The sequence below is a fragment of the Schistocerca piceifrons genome, chromosome 2, assembly GCF_021461385.2.
Source record: "Schistocerca piceifrons isolate TAMUIC-IGC-003096 chromosome 2, iqSchPice1.1, whole genome shotgun sequence".
In the NCBI taxonomy this organism is placed as follows: domain Eukaryota; kingdom Metazoa; phylum Arthropoda; class Insecta; order Orthoptera; family Acrididae; genus Schistocerca; species Schistocerca piceifrons.
In genome coordinates, this window is record NC_060139.1 from 186,712,817 (window position 1) to 186,738,263 (window position 25,447).

The 25,447-nt window shown below is 38.2% G+C and overlaps 1 protein-coding gene across 1 annotated transcript in view; it reads left to right on the forward strand.

The window, feature by feature from the left end:
• LOC124777130 (CD109 antigen-like) overlaps positions 1-25,447 on the forward strand; it is a 217,837-nt gene that overhangs the window by 125,123 nt on the left and 67,267 nt on the right. The window contains exons 13-19 of the mRNA XM_047252422.1: positions 7,694-7,819; positions 9,977-10,024; positions 17,627-17,630; positions 18,591-18,846; positions 21,941-22,058; positions 23,682-23,874; positions 24,021-24,159. Of these exons, the coding sequence (XP_047108378.1) occupies positions 7,694-7,819; positions 9,977-10,024; positions 17,627-17,630; positions 18,591-18,846; positions 21,941-22,058; positions 23,682-23,874; positions 24,021-24,159 (884 nt within the window). The remainder of the gene's footprint in view (positions 1-7,693; positions 7,820-9,976; positions 10,025-17,626; positions 17,631-18,590; positions 18,847-21,940; positions 22,059-23,681; positions 23,875-24,020; positions 24,160-25,447) is intronic.

Sequence of the window (25,447 nt, forward strand, 5' to 3'; positions counted from 1 at the left end):
GAGTGTATATCGAATATAATGGTAAGACAGAGATTTAGGAACCAGGTTTTAAATTGTAAGACATTTCCAGGGGCAGATGTGGACTCTGACCACAATCTATTGGTTATGAACTGTAGATTAAAACCGACGAAACTGCAAAAAGGTGGGAATTTAAGGAGATGGGACCTAGATAAACTGAAAGAACCAGAGGTTGTACAGAGTTTCAGGGAGAGCATAAGGGAACAATTGACAGGAATGGGGGAAAGAAATGCAGTAGAAGAAGAATGGTTAGCTCTGAGGGATGAAGTAGTGAAGGCAGCAGAGGATCAAGTAGGTAAAAAGACGAGGGCTAGTAGAAATCCTTGGGTAACAGAAGAGATATTGAATTTAATTGATGAAAGGAGAAAATATAAAAACACAGTAAATGAAGCAGGCAAAAGGGAATACAAATGTCTCAAAAATGAGATCAACAGGAAGTGCAAAATGGCTAAGCAGGGTTGGCTATAGGACAAATGTAAGGATGTAGAGGCTTATCTCACTAGGGGTAAGATAGATACTGCGTATAGGAAAATTAAAGAGACCTTTGGAGAAAAGAGAGCCACTTGCATGAATATCAGGAGCTCAGATGGAAACCAAGTTCTAAGCAAAGGAGGGAAAGCAGAAAGGTGGAAGGAGTATATAGAGGATCTATACAAGGGCGATGAACCTGAGGACAATATTATGGAAATGGAAGAGGATGTAGATGAAGATGAAATGGGAAATACGATACTGCGTGAAGAGTTTGACAGAGCACTGAAAGACTTGAGTCAAACCAAGGCCCCGGGAGTAGACAACATTCCATTGGAACTACTGACGGCCTTGGGAGAGCCAGTCCTGACAAAACTCTACCATCTGGTGAGCAAGATGTATGAGACAGGTGAAATACCCTCAGACTTCAAGAAGAATATAATAATTCCAATCCCAAAGAAAGCAGGTGTTGACAGATGTGAAAATAACCGAACTATAAGTTACAGCTGCAAAATACTAACGCGAATTCTTTACAGACGAATGGAAAAGCTGGTAGAAGCAGACCTCGGCGAAGATCAGTTTGGATTCCACAGAAATGTTGGAACACCTGAGGCAATACTAACGTTACGACTTATCTTAGAAAATAGATTAAGGAAAGGCAAACCTACATTTCTAGAATTTGTAGGCTTAGAGAAAGCTTTTGACAATGTTGACTGGAATACTCTCTTTTAAATTCTGAAGGTGGCAGGGGTAAAATACTGGGAGCGAAAGGCTATTTACCATTTGTACAGAAACCAGATGGCAGTTATAAGAGTCGAGGGGCATGAAAGGGAAGCAGCAGTTGGGAAGGGAGTGAGACAGGGTTGTAGCCTGTCCCCGATGTTATTCAATCTGTATATTGAGCAAGTAGTAAAGGAAACAAAAGAAAAATTCCGAGTAGGTATTAAAGTCCATGGAGAAGAAATAAAAACGTTGATTCGCCGATGACATTGTAATTCTGTCAGAGACAGCAAAGGACTTGGGAGAGCAGTTGAACGGAATGGACAGTGTCTTGAAAGGAGGATATAAGATGAACACCAACAAAAGCAAAACGAGGATAATGGAATGTTGTCGAATTAAGTCGGGTGATGCTGAGGGAATTAGATTAGGAAATGAGACACATAAAGTAGTAAAGGAGGTTTGCTATTTGGGGAACAAAATAACTAATGATGGTCGAAGTAGAGAGTATATAAAATGTAGACTGGCAATGGCAAGGAAAGCGTTTCTGAAGAAGAGAAGTTTGTTAACCTCGAGTATAGATTTAAAGTGTCAGGAAGTCGTTTCTGAAAGGATTTGTATGGAGTGTAGCCATGTATGGAAGTGAAACGTGAACGATAAATAGTTTAGACAAGAAGAGAATAGAAGCTTATGAAATGTGGTGCTACAGAAGAATGCTGAAGATTAGATGGGTAGATCACATAGCTAATGAGGAGGTATTGAATAGAATTGGGGAGAAGAGGAGTTTGTGGCACAACTTGACAAGAAGAAAGGACTGGTTGGTAGGACATGTTCTGAGGCATCAAGGGATCACAAATTTAGCATTGGAGGGCAGCGTGGAGGGTAAAAATCGTAGAGGGAGACCAAGAGATGAATACACTAAGCAGATTCAGAAGGATGTAGGTTGCAGTAATTATTGGGAGATGAAGGAACTTGCACAGGATAGAGTAGCATGGAGAGCTGCATCAAACCAGTCCCAGGACTGAAGACAGCAACAACAACAACAACATCGAAAGAATAGGCATATGGGAAATAGGGGTGGTGTATTTGTTGCATAAGACAAGAGACGCAAAGCCACCAAGATAGAAATTGAAACCACATGTCAGATTTTTTGGGCAAGACCCAGTATCAGGGGTTGGCATAAAATGATAATCAAATTCTTCCATTGCCCACCAGACTCATCTCCTGATGTAGCCGAAAACTTTTGAGAAAACCTCAGTTTGCTTGTACCCCAAACACACTGTAATCATCAGTGGAGACCTTAATCATCCAACAATTAATTGGAAAAATTACAATTTTTTTAGTGCTAGGCATGATAAGACACCCTGTGAAACATTAATAAATGAGTTCTGTGAAAACTATCTAGAAAATATAATTAGGAACCCCATTCATGATGAAAATATATTGGATCTAATGGCAACAAATAGACCTGACCTCTTTGAGGATTCCACGTCGAAACTGGTATCAGTGACTATGATACGGTTGTGGCAACAATGGTTACCAATGTACAAAGGACAACTAAAACAAAAAGAAAGATATATATGTTCAGTAAACTAGATAAAAATATAGTAGTGTTATATCTCAGGTGTGAACTTGAAACATTCAGCACAGGCAGGAGCATGTAGAGGAACTGTGGCTCAGGTTTAAAAAAATAGCTGACCATGCACTGGATAGGTATGTACCTAGTAGAACAGTTCATAATGGAAGGCACCCCTCCATGTTATACTGTCACTGTAAAGAAACTTATAAAGAAATGGAGATTACTGCATAATAGGCATAAAACGAAGTGTAGGATTATGGAAAGAGAGATGCTGAAAGAAACACATTTGGCTGTCAAGACAGCAATGCATGATGCCTTCAATGGCTACTGCAGCAGAATATTGTCAATTGATCTTTCACAAAACCTAGAGACATCCTGGTTGTATGTAAAGGCTGTTAGTGGCACCAAAATTGGTGTCCAGTCCCTAGTGCATGAGACAGGAACTGAAATTGAGGGTATGAAAGCAAAAGTTGAAATGCTTAACAGTATTTTGAAATATTCCTTTGCACTGGGAAAACCAAGAGAATCTCTCTCATTTAATCCTCATACCACTGAAAAGATGAGTGAAATACATGAAAAAATGATCGTATGGCATTTATTGGCCGGGATATCCCCTTCGTGGTTTGGCCGCCATATTGCAAGTCTTTAGTTGATGCCATTTTGGAGATTGTGTGTCAGTGATAATGAAAATGATGATAGACACACAACACTCAGTCCCCTGCCGGGAATCGAACGCAGGCCGCCTTGCACGGTAGGCGGTAACGCTACCGCTGCGCTATGGAGGCAGACAGTGAAATAAATATTAGTGTTGTTGAGAAACAGATGAATCATTAAAACTGAACAAAGCTCAAGAATCTGATGGAATCCCTGTTACATTCTATACTAAGTTAGCCCCTCTTCTAGCTATAATCTACCGTAAACCTCATGAACAAAAGAACAGTGCCCAGTTCTTGGAAAAAAGCAAGGGCCACACCTGTCAACAAGAAGGGTAGCAGAAGTGATCCACAAAACTACCATCCAATATCCTTGACATCAGTTTGTTGTATAACCTTAGAACATACTGTAAGCACAAACTTAATAATGTATCTTGAACAGATTGACCTCCTCAATGCCAACCAGCACGGATTCCGAAAACATCACTCATCTGGAACCCAACTTGCACTTTCCTCACATGACATACTGAAAGCTTTGGATCCAGGCACTCAGGTAGATGCAGTATTTCTGATTTTTGAAAAGCATTTGTCACAGTACTACACCTGTGCTTACTGTCAAAGTACAATCATATGGGATATCAAGTGAAATTTGTGACTGGATTTAGGACTTTTTGGTACGGAGGATGCAGCATGTTACCTTCTTGGATGGGAGAGTCATGATCAGATGTAGAAGTAACTTCAAGTGTGCCCCAGGGAAGTGCATTGGGACCCTTGCTGTTTATGATGTATATTAATGACCCTGCAGACAATATTAATAGTAATCTCAGACTTTTTGCAGATGTTGCCATCATCTATAATGAAGTACTGACCCTGCAGACAATATTAATAGTAACCTCAGACTTTTTGCAGATGTTGCCATCACCTATAATGAAGTACTGTCTGAAAGAAGCTGCATAAATATTCAGTCAGGTCTTGGTAAGATTTCAAAATGGTGCAAAGGTTGGCAACTTGCTTTAATTGTTCACAAATGTAAAATTGTGCACTTCACGATTTTTTTTAATAGTGTCCTATGGCTATATATCAATGATACACTGTTGGAAATGGCCAACTCATACAAATACCTGGGTGTAACACTTACCAGGGATATTTAATGGAATGATAACATAGGCTCAGTTGTCGGTAAAGCAGGTAACCTTCAGTCTTACAAATCACTCGTGTGAATGGTCCTAGAATATTGCTCAAGTGTGTACCAAATGGGTGCATTGTGCATATACAGAGAAGGGCAGCACGAATGGTCGCAAGTTTGATTAATCCGTGGGAGAGTGTCACAGAAATGCTGAAGGAAGTGAACTGGCAGACTCTTGAAGATAGATGGTAATTATCTTTAGAAAGTCTACTAACAAAGTTTCAAGAACTGGCTTTAAATGATGACTGTAGGGATGTACAACCATCCCCTACATATCACTTGCTTAGGGATAATGAGGATAAGATTAGTACAATTACTGCACACACAGGCATTCAAGCAATCATTCTTCCCATGCTCTATAAGTGAATGGAACAGGAAGAAACTGTAATAAGTGGTGCAATGGGGCATACCATCTGCCATGCACTTCAGTGGTTTGCAGAATATAGATCTAGATGTAGGTGTAGATTGCTGGCAGCGGTGGTCACGAGAATATACGGTCGCAAGAAGACTGGGCTCTAGACGGCCATGTGGCACTACTGAGAAGGAAGACTCTAATTCTTTGGCATTTGGCTCTGGCGCATCGTACTGCATCTCCAGCAGCAATTTGAACAGCAGTTGGCACCACAGCGATGCAATGAACTGTTACAAATCGGTTACTTCAAGGACAGCTTCGGTCGAGATGCCATGTAGCATGCACTCCACCTACCCCAAACTGCCAGCATTTGCAGCTTCTGTGGTATCAAGTGAAAGCTCATTGGAGGCCAGGGTGTGAAGGTCTGTTGTGTTTTCTGATGAAAGCTGATTCGGCGTCAGTGCCGGTTATGGCTATGTGCTGGTTAGGGGAAGGCCAGGTGAGGGCCTGCAACCAACCTGTCTGTGCACTAGACACACTGGACCTACACCTGGAGTTATGGTCTGGGGTGCGATTTTGTATGACAGTATAGTTATCACATGCACCCTGACTGCAAATTTATAAGTCAGTTCTGGTGATTTGGGGCCGTTGTGCTGCCATTCATGAACAGCAATCCAGGGGACTTTTCTAACTAGATAACATTCGCCTGCATACCACTTTTGTAACTCAACATGCTCTACAGTGTGTTGACATGTTACCTGGGCCTGCTCGATCACCAGATCTGTCTCCAGTCGAGCATACGAGGGACACCATTGGACGACAACTCTAACATCATCCACAACTGGCATTAACCATCTCTGTACTGACATCCAGCGCCTGTACAACACAATACATGCACTTTTGCATGCTTGCATTCAACTTTCTGGCAGTTACATCAGATATTAATGTTCGAGCATTTTGTATTTGCAATAGCTCATCACAAACTTATATTAACCTTTGATCTTGCAGTGTTAATCACTGAAATATGTTAAATAGACAAAGATCTTCCCAAAATTTCATTATTGTACACTAATTATTTTTTTGGTGTAGCATTTTTTTTTTCTGTCTGTGTATATAGTTGAAACTGTATCGGGTGAAATTTTTGGTATGTGTTCATACAGTTTTAAGTAATTAGCAAATTGTATATAAGTTACTGTTCTATGTAAGAATTTTTCCATTTTGTTCTGTGAAGTAGAATATTTATTCATAGAGAGAAAGAGAGAGAGGGAGAGAGAGAGAGAGTATATTTATTTATTTTAGCTTTAGCTAATATAAATTTATAGTTATAGCATTAAAATAATCTCACATGGCTCCTTGCCTAATTAAGTTATAAAGTTACATGTGGTTTAATTGTTTTTCCAAACATGCGGTCGTTAGTCTATTTTTATAACAGCAGTTTGACCACGTGCTTCCCATGTTGAACTTCCAGACTTCATCTCCAAAGGTGAAGTAACTCCTTTAGCCAAAAAATTTTCTCATTTGCACCACATTTTAGGAATGAACTTTCCATGACATTTGCAACAGAACTTATATTTTCCCCTACCTTAAATACATCAACAGTTCGCACTATTTTGATATGTTCATGCTTCTGCATATAAGATCAGTATCAATGTCAAAAGTTAATTATGCTTCCATTTGCCCATTTTTCTGTTGTTGCTATAACAGTTCCTAGGAAGTCTGTGCATATACAGCACAGGGTGGCACTCCATGGAATACATACTGCCATGTCTGAGCAGGTATTTCCTCTCGTTAAGTCACTGTGACTGCCATCCCTTGGCAAAGACGTACATCGTCCCCCAGTACAGATCACGACGTGAACAGTGTAAATAAAACCAGCACACAATGTCTTATCCATTTACATTAGATGCATTATAAAATGTTATTATTTTCTCACTGTATAAATTACTTCTGTATCATTCATTAGTAAGAAGGCATAGGGATACATTTCACTTGCGTAGTGTGTTATGTGACGTGACATTCAAGAATGCATTGACCTAAGTTATTATCCTAGTAGTGGACATTGTTAAACAATATAATCTTTGTTTACAAATCTAATACAGTATGACACAATGAATCAATGTATCATATTAATAACTGTATAAAATATTACAGTTAATAATTTTATATGAGTACTCCAGAATCAAAATTCCAAGTCATTTATTATAAAAGGCCTAATTTTTCCATATTCTTCTATGGGTTGGTAAATCATGCTACTGGTTTCCTTTCAATCATTGATCATATTTATGGCTAATGTAATAGTTGTATCTAAACTTTACTGTACAAAATACATCACTTTCTCAGTTGGAACTTAGGAAAAATAAATAAATGAACTATGGAAATTCATTACCAGTGAAATCTCGGTGATTTGTTACTAAGAGGCAAACGCCTGAGCAAAAGTGTTGCTGTGGACAAGATACTGGATTTGGATTCAGGAGTGCCAGCCAGATTTACGGTTTACTTGCTTTCATTATCTCCTTTAGGCCCATGTTGAGATTTGTTTCTTTGAAAAGGAAATGGTTGATTTCTTGCCCTATTCTTCCCACCTTCCATGTTTGTGTTTCATCTTTAATGGCTTCATTGTGATGCAGTGTTAAATTTCAATCTCCACCCTTTGTATTCTCATACAAGGCAAACTAAAATTAACTGTTGAAAGATATATTCATTAGTTGTGTTTGTTTCAGGATGATGTACTGAAGGAGCTACACTCATACGATGCCAGTACAAAGTCACCATACATTGATGGTTTAAGGGATAAAAGGTCTCTGTTTTGGCGACCAGGTTCCTCTGAGGCAAAGGAGATATTTGATGTAAGTGTTCCATTAAGAGCTGGCCTACTTTTTATGTTTGGTTTAACACTCCACTGACTTTTTTCATTACTAGTGTTGTAACACAAAAAATGAAAGACTCGTAGACTGAGAGATAAATAGGAGGAGTGACAGTGAGATTAGTAAGTAAAAATAAGGACTGCAGACGGTTTACAAAGCAAGGAAAAATGTAAAAAAGGAGGATATAGGAAGAAGAAATTATTGGCAGGTAAATGAGGTACACAGTGTAAAAAAATGTGCTTTTATTCAAGAAACTATTTATATCTGCAATGCTGTGTACCACTTTTGCTCAAACAGACGTCCAGATATTATGGCTCACAAAACAATTGACCATATATTGTCATATCACAAATTATGTTCTATTGCGGATTATGTTTTGCAGAAAACAAACAAACAAACATTAGGACAACTACTCACCCACAGCTGATTGATGGTTGGCACAAAGACTTCTCGTGTTATTAAGGAACTATCCAATGTTGCATATTAAAATGTATTAATGTGCAAAGTTTTTTCAACCTTGAACTGGCTCTGAATACTGTGGCAAGTTTAATCAAAATCAGTCCTCTCAGTGGCAGTGCAAGACTGGTTGACTACAGATATTTTCTTGCACTCTGCTGTAAGATTGTTGTGTTAAAGGTTCCAAAATATAAATGAGACTGATGCTGCAAATTTATGTGCTTGCCAGTTATGTTCAATAAGTATCAGTTGACTTTAAAATAGTATCCATGCAAAACAGTATTCTTTCATTCCAGTGGTCGAAACATTTCTGCATCATGTTTTCTGTGAAGCTGTAATTGAGGTAGACTTTTTGGCCTTTCAGCATAGTGCAAGAACATGTCCATTCAGCATTGCCACTGAGTCAGTTGACTTCAATTATCTTACCACAGCATAAGAACACAGTTCAAAATTCATAAATAGCAGGGCACTAACACACCAGAGCAAATAATTCCTTGTTTATGTGAGTAGCCTCATTTCTGTTGGTGAGACTGTATTGCAACAGCGTAGGCAGTACTTTACTATTCATTCTTACCCTACATTTTGTAGTTGTCATCCATGTGAAGGATAAGATGGGCGCTTGAAAGAAAGTGCTTTCCTGTGGCAGGCTTGAGTTGGGGACTGTTTTTGTACAGGCATGAGTTGGGGGATAGATTTTGTAAGACGATCTGAGGAGATACTATATTTAAAAGTTATAATAGAATTATGAAAATAGTTAAGATTTAATGTTGATTGCTTTTTTAATGTCTAATCTAAAAATAAGTTAGCACTGAAAAGTAAGATATTCAGTGAAAACAAACCTACAGTAGTATGTGTCATAAATGAACTGTTTCATCACAGAACAGGTGTGCAAAATTGATGTTAATGAAGAAAAGAGATTGATGGTGTAGTTATTAAACTAGTTTGTGTTTGAATAAAGTTTCTGTTGATAAGATGCAGTTTGTAGGAAAGACAGTATTCCTCTACTGTCAGAATTGGAGGTTGCTGGATTTGATTTCAGTAAATGTAGGTATTTTGCAGTTGTTAATAATTCACATTTATTTGATTGGGAAGCTTATAATAATGCAGATAATCTGATAGTATAAAATAAGGCTACTGTTGGAAGTCCCATTGTGTAGGCAGGGTCTCACTTCATCAAATTTACTACGTCATTGGGTGTTAATTGCAATTGTGACATTTCAAATACAAATCTGTCTCCACTCATAACTACAGTCTTTTTTAGAGAATGGAGTGGAGTCTTTGACTCTCAGTTTTATCTGAAAATACATGTACATACTTGGACCACACATTTCTCATGATTTTCTTTTGTGGGCTAAATGCCTTTTACTTCATTATAAGACAACAGAAAAATATTATAATACTGTTTATCAGAGAATGAAAAATTCAAAATTCATTTATGTGATGATTTGTATGTAACTATCTTAGTTGTTCTAGCAGCAGTGTTAATAGTTGAACTTAGTGGATATTTTAAAGTGAATATCTGTTATTTCAAGATTAAATTGTCATCAGAATACACACATGGAAAGGCTTTGACTGTTCTGTCTCACAAATCGAGTCTACTTTTCATATTGCTTTTGTGAATTTCTTTTTGATGTTGAACTGTATTTATCACCAAGTGTGTAATATTTCCTCTTCTTCTTTCAGAATTCTGGTGTTGTGGTCCTGACCAATGGGCTTGTGTATGAAAACATGGTGGACAGTAAGTATTTTGCGATGTAATTTCTGTGTGTACCTCTTCATAATTCTCTGATAAAATATATCAAAATGTAATTGAAGATTTTGTTTTAATTCTATACAAACAAGGAAATCAAATATAAAAGTTTAATTTTCACATTATAAAACTAAAAAGCAAACATTAATGGATGAAGTAGCTTTTGTCTGGCCAGTAGATATACTTATCAGTAAGCATTTAACCAAAAGATTTAGTGTTTGCTTAGTGTATCTGTTGGCTATACAGTGACTTCACTCTGCAAGGAATCTGTGATTTGAAAAGTTAAATTATTTACTTTGTTCATGTGTTATTTAGATGATTTTATTTATGCTGAAGTTTTGGTACTGTGCAAATTACATTCAACTTATGATTAAGCACATCTGTTCATATTTGTTGCAGTACTAATTATGGGTGCTTAAATTTCTTAACATTTCTCCTAATACAATATATCCTATCCTGCTTAGTGCTATGCTTAAAAGATAAAACTATTGGTATTAATCATTTAGTGTTGTGTTTAGTGTTTTAGTAGGCAAAGTAGTATTTGTCAGGTTTTTGTTTTCCCCATTTTTAGTGAGGTTTCTTTTGCTTTTATCATGAGAGAGCTTCAGAAGGTGCTGATGTAGCTCAGTTCATTGTTGGAAGGCAATGTTTCCATTGATGGCATTATAGCTACTTTTAAAAGTTCCATTTCATATTATACCTGTTCAGTACCTCCCATAACACTGAAAAATCGAGCTGTTTAATTTAACAGTGTTAATGAAAAGTGTTATCATCTTAATAGGCAGCAGAATGAAGCTACTACGTCACTGTCATTTGTAAATAGATCTTTCATTTAATTGTTTTCTTGTAACTACAAGCATTTTGCAGTCTTAGAGTGCAAATATGTATTACAAGTTAGCTTCAGCTACATAAAGTACCATTAGAAAATGGACCAAGTGAGGTGGGGCAGTGCTTATCACACTGACTCACATTCGGGAGGACAAAGATTCAAATCCTTGTCCCACCATCCAGATTTAGGTGTTCTGTGATTTCCCTAAATTGCTAAAGGCACGTACTGGGTTGATTCCCTTGAAAAGGCCACGGCTGATTTCCTTCCCCACCCTATTCTAATCTGAGCTTGTGCTCCATCTCTAATGACCTAGCTGTCGATGGACCGAGCGAGGTAGTGCAGTAGTTAGACACTGGACTCGCATTCGGGAAGACGACGGTTCAATCCCGCATCCGGCCATCCTGATTTAGGTTTTCCGTGATTTCCCTAAATCACTCCAGGCAAATGCCGGGATGGTTCCTCTGAAAGGGCACGGCCGACTTCCTTCCCCATCCTTCCCTAATCCGATGAGACCGATGACCTCGCGGTCTGGTCTCCTTCCCCAAACAACCCAACCCAACCCTAGCTGTCGATAGGACATTAAACACTTAAAACTTCCTTCCACTTTCATTAGAAAATGGAGATTAAAAAGTCCCAACCTATAAGTTACTTGAAAGATAACTACTGTTTGTCATTCTAAGCACTGACAGAAAAAAAGCATGTCTTCATTTCATAAAACAATAATACAACTGTCATTATGAGATAGCCGTTCTTCTCAGGGCGGTGACCTATGCATTATGTTTCACAGACAAATGTCTGCTTCATATGTGAAGCTGAAAAATTTTCTCTGCTTCTGTTTGCCATCACTTAATTTTCGATATTTAAAAAGCACTTTTATAGGATGGTGTTTGGCTGTTGGTCAGGAGATTTATGAGATTGACTCTTAGAGGCAACCAGCTTGTTAAGTGTTGTGAGGGCAGGTACAGAAAAACAACACTGTTGTTATGGGAAAGTGAATGGGTACAGAGTTGATATGCAGAGTTCACAGGTTTAGTGATTCTGTTTTAAAAAGATACTGGTTGTAATATCAAACACTGAATTCATTGTTTCACTTGTCCATCACTTTCTTTTTTAGTCTACTACAGATCCGGTGTTGCTGATGATTTTATGTTAGACAATGAAGAGTCAGCAGTAGATCTGGCCCCGTTACCCAGTATGGTATCTGGAGATGAGGGAATCAGAGTTCGCAGCCACTTCCCAGAAACCTGGATTTGGGAAATGCTAGATGCAGGGTAGGCCAGGCTACTGACTAGTCAATTGATGATGTATAATCCACAATTGAAACCAACATATATTGTTGGTGTAGATATGTACAGTATGTAATAGATGCTTTAATTATGTATTTTTTGCTAATGTACCTGTGTGCATTTTGGTATAAATAATGATAATTTGCTTTTTTAATTAATTATTACAGCAAAAATTAAAATGTGGGTAGAGTGGGCTGCAAGAGAAAGCAATATTTACTCTACTGCTAGAGCAGTTAATTTAAATACTTGGGAATAATTGTCATATTGGGCAACATAAGACTGACAAATAGTTCAGAGCATAGATCTGAAGGTTTGTGAATCATGCCCCTAATAAGGAGTCTCCAGTAATCACGTCATGAATGAGACATTAGAGTCTAACCTTCCTTCCTTCATTCTTTATTCCATGTTTTGATACTCAGGATCCCTATTGTTTGGAAGAAGAAAGGATGTTTTCAAGGGCAGATAGCCACTGCTAAACAAATATCACAATTTCCTTACCTTACACCAGAAATGCAGTGAACAAAATGTTGAACATCCTGAAATATTCTTTAAAGATATGGATGGAACATCAGGAAGTTGGATTATTCCTTGAACATGACCATGAAGCACATGAAACATTTTGTTTTGTCTTCTCTCCAAAAGTACTATGATTGAATTCTACACTGATTCTGTCATGTAGTGAGGTGTGCTACAAGCTAAATTTGCTTTGCATGATTGCACACCTTGGAGTATTGAAAAGAGCTAGGTCCTTATGCCCTCATTTGCTTATATAGTCTTTCCAGCAGGTCTACATTTCTTTCTCACATTTTTCTTTATTGCTGTAATTCTGATATTTTGGCTGTGCAGCTCACACAGTTTAATTAGAAATGATTAATACTTGACTACTACAATTATGTGAAAAGAATGTTAAACATTAATAATGTAGTGCATTTACAAAAATATATCATATAAACTTTATGAAAGCCATACTGAAGATATTTTATGAGTTTATTAAACTGACAGACACTGCTAATTATTACATCTGTCAGAAATTTGAAATAATAAATGTTTATAATAAAATAGAATCTAGAAGAGAGAGACATTCACAATGGCAGAAATTTAATACATATTTTCCTAGTGACATCTAGAATTGTGTAATTCTTACATTTTGGTGTGGGCGTCATTTGCTGTAGCATACTACAAGGAATTTATGGATAAAATACTCATAAAGAGACTCATGAAGCATAAATTATTCACCTGATATTTCTATTCATTTTGCCTTTCATTCCATTATACCAGAGAAACTTGAAGAGATTATCATACTTAGACACAAGGAAATGAGCTATTACTAGCCAGTTCTATTACAATTTGCCTAACAGAAACTAAATAACATAATACAATTTTGCCCCTGTGAAAGAGCATTTATGGAGGAAATGTCACAGAACCAGACAGAAGTGCTAATGTAAAGCTTAATGGTATGCCCACGATATATTCCATCTAATATAACATATAGATACATAAAAAACAAGTCACACTGATGCCGACTTATAAGTATACACAAGTTCTTGTGCTTGACATATACACTTTCCACTCATATCTCCATCTTTATTTTCCTATGCAAACATGCATTTGCACAAGTGCACCCCTCCCCCTCCTCAGCAAGCACTCTCGCTTCTGTTTATGTTTGGTTTATTTAAATACTTAAGAGTTTTGATTGTATAAATCAGACTTAGGAAAATGGTTCAAATGGCTCTGAGCACTATGGGACTTAACATCTGAGGTCATCAGTCCCCCTAGAAGTTAGAACTACTTAAACCTAACTAACCTAAGGACATCACACACATCCATGCCTGAGGCAGGATTTGAACCTGTGACCGTAGCGGTCGCACAGTTCCAGACTGAAGTGCCTAGAACCGCTCGGCCACACCGCCCAGCTCAAACTTAGGAAAATGAAGTAAAATGCTTAATACAGTATAAAATAAAATTAAATACTATTTATTACAAATTTTATAAATCAGGAAATATTGACAGAAATACTGAGAACAGAGAAAAATTAATGTATTTGTGCCCTTTCTTTTGTCAGTACAAGAACTGAGATTAGTTGAAGTTCTTGTGTAGATATTATATCTAATATCGAGATGTTTATATACTAGTTACATTTTAACAATGTAGAAAAGTACTGATTGCACTTACCACAAAGAAGACATTTTAAGTTACAGACAGGTACAGTTAAAAAACACTTACTTAAAGCTTTTGGCCACAGCCTTCATCAGCAAAAGAGAAACACACACCATTCATACATACAAGCAAGCACTCCTCATTCACACATGACTGCCAATACTGGTAGTGCAGGCTGGAATGCCATTCTGGCCCAAGCTGCCAGGGCATTCCGACATGAGCTGCTGGTGTTGGCGGTAAAGTGTGTGTGAGGTGTACTGCTTGTGTGTATGAATGGCATGTGTTTCTCTTTTGCTGATGAAGGCTGTGACCAAATGCTTTATGGAAGTGTCTTTTAATTGTGCCTGTCTGCATCTTAATGTGTCTTCTGTACTGTAAGTAGCAATCTGTCTTTTCCTACATTGTTGATATTCCTACCTGAGGTTTCCCTAGTTATATTTTAGCATCAATACATGTTATATTTCTATCATTTATAAATGCAAAACAAAGGCAGAAGTCTTCCCCCTTCCCCATTTCTCCTTCCACCAGTTTGTGTTTGTAAATTGTTCAGATGTTCTTCATTATGGTCTTTCATAAAAGACAACTGATATATTTTTATTAATTATTAGTTATTGTCTGCTCACATAACACTGTATAAGGACTACAAATGAATTGTACAATCTTTTGGTAAATGCTCCTGTTCTAAACACTCAATTGCATATTATTATTTTCAATGAAAAGCTGCAAGGTACAAAGTAACTATGGCTTAGCTACTTACTATTAAATGGTGATGGTTGTAGTCATTATATATTTAAATATGTGTGTTTTTTGCTTGTGTGAAAAAAGAAAGGGGAGGATTGTTATATCCATGAACATCTTAAAAGCAGTAATGTGGTTTGAAGACCCTTTAAAACATTGTAATTTTCTTAAAGTGATTAAAAAGGCACTCAGTCATAAGACCTGTACAACAAATAAATGCAATATGTCAAGCAAATATTTTTCATACGTGTACAATGTTTGCAAATATACAATGACCATCTTACTCCCCATACTTCCACCCCGACCTCCAAAACACAAGGTCATGCGAAAAAAATGTGAGAGAAATAAAGGAAGGGTGCATGTGCATGTTTGTTGACTAGAGATTTTTCTTTTGTTTTGTGCATGTAAATATGGTCTTAGCTGTATCTCTATGATAACAAGAAAAGAAGGTAAGTGCATAAACAAGGTGTGTGTGTGTGTGTGTGTGTGTGTGTGTGTGTTGTGTGTTTTCTACTGGTGAGTGTTTATCTTCTTTTTTATCACTGTTTTTAGTTAAGTGATGTGTCTGTAGATGACTAACATGGCTTGTGAAGGCAAGCAGCTTTTTGTGGTGAAAGTTTCCTCAGGCTGGACATGCTTGTCTTGCAATCATCCTTGAGGTGGTGGCTGACCTGCACTAGAGAATAACCTGTGTAGGGTCGTCAAGTTGTACCTATTCTGTGATCATATGTTTTCTTATGTTGCTATGAAATTATTTAGTTAACTGAAAGAATATCCCAGGTGTTCGCAGATCGAGAAAAAACACACATTTGTGCTGAGCTTGCTGAAGAGAATGTTGATGGAAGTACAACAAAGTCACAGTAAAACCACACATTACTGGTTTGAGGAAGACACTTCTTTCTTACATTCTGTTGGTTTTTCTCCTCCTTGTGAAGCAAACAGGAAGATAATGAAACTTAAAGTAACTAATTAGTAATCAAATGAATAACATAGATTCCAGGAACAGTAAAAAGCATAAGGTAATGATCAAAATGGTGTGATGGAGTCGTAATTCAAAGGCTGGTCTCAGCATTATTGGCTTGGTCTCCTCTCCAAATTTTTCCTCGCCCCCTCAACACTGTTTACCCACTGCCACTCTTCCCCCTTCTTTGCCCCCCAGCCAATGCCACTTTCAGTTTAGTCCTTCAAGTGAAACTACTTGAAGCCACCCAACAATTCAGCCTACTCACTTCTAGTGTTGACTCAGTAAAGCATATCTTTACCAAGTAAAGTGGAACAGCGATCAAAGAATAGAACTTGCATTCTGAAGAAGCAGTACTCAAATCCCTCTCAGGCCATCTACATTTAAGTTTTTTGTGGTTTCTCTAAATTAAGACAATTCACCAGATGATTCCTTTGGAAAAAGACACCATTGCTTATCTATCCCATCCTTGTCCAGTCTCACCTTGTGCTCATCCTCTAATGACCTCACCATTGCATCTTAACCTTCCTTCCTTTTTTATCTTTCAGTATTCCTTATCGCATCTCTCATCTTTATTTTCTTGTCATTTCTTCTCTACAATCCAAAATTTAACAGAAGTCACATTATTTTCCAATCCTGCAATTCCATCTTTTCCCAATTATTCATTTCCCTTAACCTCTGTAACAAGTTGCATTTCTGCTTAACTCTCTGTGTATGTTGCCTATGCCAGTGCATTCCCACCTTACCTGAACCTATGTCATACTCTTCATTTTTATAATTATACATGATGTGTTTCTCCTCATTCTGTCCCTCCCCTTCTGCTGTTCCTTTGTTTGATTGTTCACGTCAGTTCTCCCTATAACATTTATTTTCACCAGAAAAGATCTGATATTGACGAAAAAAGATCAAGAGTGCTGTAGAGGACTGCTTGGTAGAGAATTCAATTATAAATTAGAAAGATATCTTATTTGGTTGCCCAGCATGTGAATAGATAGCAAATTGTAAGTATAAACAGTTGTAAGATTTCAAAGTGCTTACATGACTATTAACATGTGATAGTAATTTACATGAAACAGTTTGAGACAGAATGGAAATACGTTTATGTACCTATTGAAACAGCATCCCAAGGCTGTGTTGTCACCCCCACCCCCTTTTTATATTTCTTCCATATGTCTTTAAGGTTTGTGTCACATAAATCTGATATGATGATGAAAATATTCTCAGGGAGTACATCAGTAACTAAATAAGTAAGTAAGTAAGTGAGTGAGTGAATTGACACTGTTCTGAATCACATATAATCATGAAACTTTTTGGTAGATTAAAACTGTATGTCGGACCAAGACTCGAACTTGGGACCTTCACATTTCTTGGGCAAGTGCTATATCGACTGAGCGAACCAAGCACGATCCATGCATGACCTGTCCTCACAGTGAAGGTGTGAAGATGGGTTTTGAGTCATGCATAGGGAGCTGAGGCGGTAGAACACTTGCCCACAAAAGGCCCCTGAGTTCGAGTCTCGGTCTGGTGCACAATTTTAATCTGACTGGAAGTTCTGTATGAGCGCACACTCCATTGCAGAATGAAACATTTATTCCCCCAGGCTGTGGCTAAGCCATGTCTCTACAACATCCTTTCTTCCAGGAGTACTAGTCGTGCAAGTTTTGCAGGAAACATTCTCTGAAGTTTTGAAAGTAGTAGATGAGTTTATGATGGCAGTAAAGCTGTGATGATCATTCTGTACCACCACATACCTACTTGGCTTTTTCTGGTTTGAATTTATATTAGTTCCTCCTATCAGTAATCCTTTGTAGTCATTCCAGTGTCTTTCTTTTCTGTATTTTGCATTCATCCTTCATTTCCACCTGCACCATATTATTTATTGCACCATATTATTTATTTCTGTTTTGGTTCTCAGCTTTGACGTACTGATTGCCAGCACATTGGTTAGTTCTTCGGAATTAGAATCTTGACTGTTAAAACGTAGTTACCTCTCGTTTCATATAAATTGTCTCAAATCTGGACTACAGTTCGGATTGAATTGTGTAACTATATGGAACATGCAGATCTCTTTACTTTTCCTTCTCTATGTGTTATCCTTTTTTCTGAAAAAGGATTAATTTAATGTCCTCAAAGTCAGGAATTCAGTGTGTGTGCTCTGCAAGCCACTTTTTCAGCAGCATGTAAACTGTGGTGTTACACTTCGACCTGAAATTTATAACTTTATGTTTTGAGGTAAAGAAAAATATTCATTACCAAATCTCAGCAGTAATATATAGGTAACATATCAACATGTAATATAAAATTATTCAATACTGATGTGAGTGGTGACACAGTATTAATTAATGTTGCCTGAAGTTAAGTATAAAAAACTAAAGGGAAACTGAAAACATGGTGTTAGCAATAAACAGCCAAGTTTTCTGTGACAACAAAATGAAGAAAATATAGCTGGAATTGTGTGAAGGGAGCTGCAAGCATCTCGACTGCGACACCTGGGATGCGTGCAAGGTGTACGGTACCAAGGCGTCAGCACTGTGTGGCCTCGTGTGAGAACTGAATGAGGTGAATGTGTCTTGCAGGGCCGCTGCCGGTGCCAGGTTCGGGCCCCGGGCTGCGCGCGCAGGACGGTCCCCACTTCCGCACAACCCCACCCCCTGGGGCTCCCACACTCAAGCCGGACCTCGGGCCTCCTGTCGCTTACACACCTGTCACCAGACCACCCCTTGCGGGGCCCTACGCCTTCTCTCGAATCCCTGCCCCCGTCTGGAATAAGCCACGCGTCTTTCTCCTGCACGACCTCGCGTCGCCGTGGCTCTTTGCCAACTTGTCTTCTGGGTATGGATGTATACAATTGGGGATCTGGTACTTTCTCCACCCTATTTAGAATTTTATGTTGGTTTGGCAGTTGTAGACATCTGCTGTGTCTGGCTTCAGGTATTCTTTCAGGTATGCAGTTAATAGCTGCTAAGTGAAGCTGTTACGAATCGCTCGGACACACTTTTATTAGTGTTTCAAATCTTATTTTACTCTTTAATAGTTACTGCTTCTGGTGTAAGAGTATTATCTGATTTAGAACCAGTGAAATAATACAATTTGTACTAAATTGTCATCGTATAGGTATGTGTAAGAAGACTGCTTAGTGGTTTAAAGTATCCGGATAGTAATTGGAATGTCTTATAATAATATTTTTCTCAGTAATTGTCCAAAGCTCTGAACAGAAGAGCACTCGCATTCCATGGATTGATTTGCTTGGAAAGAGAAATGGTTTTTTTTTTGCTGTCTTTAAGGATCTTAAGGTATTTCTGAGGTTGAAGGAAGGCAGGAGGTCATTTCTTCATCACAGATTTTGGTCAAATCAAGCTTTGTATCAATTGTCTACATGTATGTATAAAAGTTGCATGGAAGTAGGATGTCACTGATAAATGTTGATTGTTTTTAACATGCAAATTATCAATGATAATCATAACTGTAACTGTCCATTTACTTGCCCATCGACTTGTCCAGTTGATACAACAGCAGAACCAAAACACAGGAGTAAAGAATGATAAGGGCATCAAAAATGGAACTGGACTAGACTTCATAATCAACCTGTTTGATAATCTCCTAAAATACCATAAATGCCATCAACTAAACTACACTCATGCTCATAAATTAAGGATAATTGCAGAATGTAGTGCCACACAACATGGCACTACACAAAACCGGCGCTAATAGTATAGGCACATAGGGAACACACACGGCACAGATCTGTAAGTTCACAGTATTGGTGATAAGTTGAGAAAACTGTCCCAAAACACATGTACCACAAAATGCCACTGTTTCCTGCGCACGTAACCTGACATCAATATAGGATATGATCACCATGCACACGTACACAGGCCGCACAACGGGTTGACATACTCTGGATCAGGTGGTCAAACTGCTGCTCGGGTATAGCCTCCCATTCTTGCACTAGTGCTTGTCGGAGCTCCTGAAGTGTCCTAGGGGTTTGAAGATGTGCAGCGATACGTCGATTGAGAGCATCCCAGACTTGCTCAATGGGATTTAGGTCTGGAGAACAGGCAGGCGACTCCATCCGCCTGATATCTTCTGTTTCAAGGTACTCCTCCACGATGGCAACTCGGTGAGGCCATGTGTTATCATCCATCATGAGGAAGATGGAACTCATTGCACCCCTGAAAAGGCAGACATACAGGTGCAAAATGATGTTCCGATAAATCTGACCTGTTACAGTTCCTCTGTCAAAGACATGCAGGGGTGTACGTGCACCAATCATAATCCCACCCCACACCATCAAACCACAACCTCCATACAGGTCCCTTTCAAGGACATTAAGGGGTTGGTATCTGGTTCCTGGTTCACGCCAGATGAAAACCCGGCGAGAATCACTGTTCAGACTATACCTGGACTCGTCCTGAACATAACCTGGGACCACTGTTCCAATGACCATGTATTGTGTTCTTGACACCAGGCTTGGGCTCTCCTGTGGCCAGGGGTCAGTGGAATGCACCTTGCAGGTCTCTGGGCGAATAAACCATGTCTGTTCAGTTGTGTGTAGACTGTATGTCTGGAGACAACTGTTCCAGTGGCTGCGGTAAGGTCCCGAGCAAGGCTACCTGCAGTACTCCGTGGCCGTCTGCGGCCACTGATGGTGAGATATCGGTCTTCTAGTGCTGTTATACACTGGTTGTCCCGTACTGTAGTACCTGGACATGTTTCCTGTCTGCTGGAATTTTTGCCATAATCTTGAGATCACACTTGTGCCACACGGAGGGCCCGTGCTGTGACCTGCTGTGTTTGACCAGCCTCCAATCGCCCTAGTATTATACCCTCCATAACGCCATCAATATGTGTTCTTTGAGCCATTTTTGACACACAGTCACCATTAGCACATCTGAAAATGTCTGCAAACTTACTCGCTGCACCGTACTCTGACATGCACGAACACACCTCTGCGTATGTGGACTGCTGCCAGCGCCGCCGTGCGACGACCGCAGGTCAAGTGCACCGCATGGTCATAGCCCAAGCTCGAGCCACCAGTGTGTTGTTTCTCCATGTATCAGCATTATCCTTAATTTATGAGCACGAGTGTAAATAACAAACAAACCAACATAAGGAAAAGTTGTTTAATGGTGGGATTATGTGTGAAATAGATATGGATCAAATTGACTGACTGATCCATGGCCATATGTCACATTTTGATCTCAAGCAGGACAGCTGACCGTTCAGACAAGTGGCAGTTACACATATTAGGTGTAAAGCTTGCAGTTCACAATAATGCCAAGGAAAAGAAAAAGGTGTAGTTTGCGTGCGCAAAATAGTTAAATGCTTAACCCAGTTATTTGTGTATCTCATACGTTAAGTGAAGTCTGATTTCCTACATTTACAGTGTAATGCAACAAAAGTTCATACATTTTGCATTGAGAAATGATGGACTGATGCTCAATCTGTCATGTATGTTCCTGTTCTTTCTTCTTTCAAGCCTTTCAGAGTGGTTTGGCTGCATGCTCAGGAGAGAATGGGGCCAGTTGTGTGTGTATTGCATTTGTCTCTGCTTGTCACTAGTTTTGATTTGATATTAAAGTGCTTCAGGACTGACTTGATCTGGTCTATCATAGGGTGTAGTATGGAAAATCAGTATGGTTGGCATGGAGGTTGGTTTTGAATTGGGTTGCAGTTTGTCCCAGAGATTTAATTAGTGACTTCAAATTGTTTATATCCTTGGTGGTGCATTAAAGCAGTGCAGACCATGCATTCCATAATGTAAGTGGAGCAAGAAGTTGTGAATTTATTAAGCTACACTATAGAAATATGCTTGTAGACACTCGGATAAACTTGATGTAAGAGCAGTTTTACCTAAAAATAATTATTTTGAGCTTCTAAATATAATTTTGTACTAGTTCCACTCATTTATTTATTATTTTTGTAGGCAAAGTGGAAAAACTTCATTGAAAAGTAAGGTTCCTGACACCATCACATCTTGGATTCTCACAGCCTTTTCAGTAGACACGTTGTTTGGGCTTGGTCTGATAGAAACTCCTCAAAAGGTAAGATTATTTTCTTTTTATCATATCATTTAGATTGCATAGGGTCACTGGGGAAACAGTGCAGTTCTGTATACTGTGACTTCCACTTATGTCTAGAGTCAAAGTGATATATGAATGTACTATCTTCGAGAGGCTAGAGCTATGTTGGAAATATGAGAATGTGTATACTCTACACTGACAAGTACAAACCAAGGAAATCTCTTATTTCTGAAGCTGCCATGAAGGCTCTTAACCAGTGCTCTGTTTTGGTAGTTTTTTTACATGGAAGGTTACTTTATAAGTGACAATGAGATTTAAAGAACATCACTTTGTAATTGTGAACATTTACTGGCAAGAAGTTCAAGAGTGTAGATAATATTTTCCCTTAATTGTATGTAATTGATATGTGTTATGAAAGTGCTAAAGATCTGTGTGTATGAATATTTTTATAATTACCAATCTGCTTGAGAAATACAGATAAAAATTTGAATTACAGTTTAATTACAAATAAATATTGCACTCATGTGTTTATAATTTGTTTTATGTAGCCCACAATCTTTTACTTTTTAATGTGTGAAATGTTAAAAGGACACTTAAGCACAGCTGGAGAGCATCAGCATGCAAATGACAGATTTTTTATTGGCATATAAAATGGATGAGGTATCTGATATAAAATGAAAAAGTGATGATCAGAATCTAAGGCTGGTGGGAATCTTGGTGTTAAATATTAAGTTTTTTCTTGATGACTTCTCCATCCAAAAGACAAATCCTGTTAGCACACCATAAATTTTTAAGGTAGCTGTGTGAAAAGCTCCTTCAAATCAAGTAGGATCAAACCGTCAAACAAATATCGAGACAGAACATAAAAATTTGGCTGTTCTGTGTTTACTGAGAAATTTGTAACTATGTTTCTCAGGAAATATAGATATCTGCAAGAACTAATGTTAGAAATTTTATCATTATGATATTTAGTTTATATTTTTCCTTCCACTTCTGAGTGGTTTATCATTATTAGTTTCCTTACCACTCTCAGTTAAACATATTTAAGAATATTACAACTTTTTTTGTCCATGGTGGTGTAATTTATCAAGGCATGAGGATATTTATAAAAAGTAATTTAGTTTCGTTATAGATGCTTACAGCTATATTTTACTTTTTCGTGTAAAATTTCACCTACACTGAAGGGGAAATTTAACATAAACATGTTGTTCATCCACATCTTTCATTATAACTTTGTTAAATATCATGAAATCTGCAAACACTTTTTTTTTCCTTTTATTATTTCAAACAGAATTGTTTCTCCTGCTGCTGTCATCAACAAGAGCCACTGTTTTATGTATGTTTGCTGGAATGGTTGACATTTTGTTACAAAACTTACAACTTTTTTATATTTTAATAGATTTGTTTCTACAGATTAAGTAAGTATATAAGTAGATTTGGGGCTGAGATTGGATTCTGATGCTCTGAGCAGAGTATGCACTGTATTAATAATATTTGCGGGCTTAGAACTTGTAGAGGAGCAGGACACTGGGTCCAATCCCAGCCAGGCAAATACTTTTACCTTTTCACTTACTATCAAGTCTTTGGTGCTTTACTTGGTTGTTACAGCCTCTTTTGCATTCAGTAAAACATCAATTTTTGCAGGTGCGAGTCTTCCGGCCATTTTTCATCTCTATCGATCTGCCATATTCTGTCATTCGTGGTGAGATTGTAGCAATACCTATAGTTGTCTTTAATTACATGGACAAGGATGTTGTAGCTGATGTTACGCTGGAGAAAGTCGAGCTTGGTACCTTTGAATTTGCTGAAGTGTCAAATGAGGTCAGCTCTGTGAATAGTAAGTATTAAATCTGTATAGTCTACAGCATTTTGTGTAAAATTTTCCTTTATGGATATCCACAATGAAATTAACTGTGCTATATGCTAATATTTACAAGGCTGGAATGGATGTACCACTCACACTCCATTTATTTACCATTGCAGAGGTGGAATTGTATCGTAAGAAGCAAGTTACGGTGAAAGCCAACAGTGGTTCTTCAGTATCATTCATGATAACACCTAAGAAACTGGGCCACATAACAATTCAAGTAAAAGCCAAGTCTCCTTTGGCTGGTGATGCAGTGTCGAGGCAAACTGTTTGTTAAAGTAAGACATAGAACTACATACTGTCTTGTATCAGAGAACTTAACATGTGTGTGAATACTGAAAGGGGGGAGGGGCAAAGGGGGGGGGGGGAGAGAGAGAGAGAGAGAGAGAGAGAGAGAGAGAGAGAGAGAGAGAGAGAGGTGAATGTTGATGAAGGGGGAGTGGTTTCCTTTTTATTGTGTGTTGGTTTCCTGTATTTTTTACATTATGTTTCTGAACGTGGGAATTTGATATGTAAGCATTGTTGAATTTTCTCTAGAGAAATTATCTTTGTGTCTGATGATGTACATAGTATATAGGTGCTAGCTAGCCTTCAAGCCTTCTTTTGTATTAACTTTCACTTCATTAAGATGTTTTTATTATTATTATTATTATTGATATCTTCATGTACATTCAGCTGCATGCTGGTGTCTGACTGGCACAATATCTTGACAACATACATTGTTGTTATCATTATATGCTCTGATACACTTAGCTCCCAAGGGAATTGCTTTTCCTTTTACAGGTGACCTCTAACCTCTCTTGTGGCCCTCTTGCGGTCTTCCTGAAGAACTGAAAATGTTCAGTGTGCCATCCACCCCCTGTAGCTGCCGTGGATTCAGATGGATTCTGTAAATCATCTGAACAGGTTCATAACCTCACCCCTGGGCCATGTCACTGCATTTGGGCACCCTGCAGTAAATTCACATCCACTCTCAGCAGGATGGTAAACATTTTTTATGTCTGCCATGTACAGTGCTGAAGGAATGCTTGCTTCATTTCCAGAATTGGAAACCCAACTCACCATGTGTATATGCAGGCATTGTTGCTACTTCAGCTATACCAGATCCCAAATTGAGCCAGGATGGTAGTTAGTTTCTCTATTGCTCCCACCCACCATCAGTTTGAGCTTAATTTTTTCCCTGATCAGACTGTCCTACAGCCTGTGAAAATGAGCCAAGATTTTCTTCTCCTCGTAATTCACAGAATGCCTGTACTCCGCTTAGGTGTCGACGACTGCAGATATACTGAGTTGACCCTTCTTGGTGTGACATTGGTGTTCCACATATAGGGTCTTAACTGCTCATACTCTTCAAACATATAGGCTTAATGCTGCTCTATGAAGTGGACTGAAAACATTGTAGAGAATATATGGAAGATAGTGGGAACTGTTGTGAAGTGTGGAAACCAATATACAATCTTATTGTTTGACAGGGTGACAATTCTTATGGAAAACTTGGCATTCTCAAGAAGAATATTTTACCTGGAAAAATCGGGGAAATCTT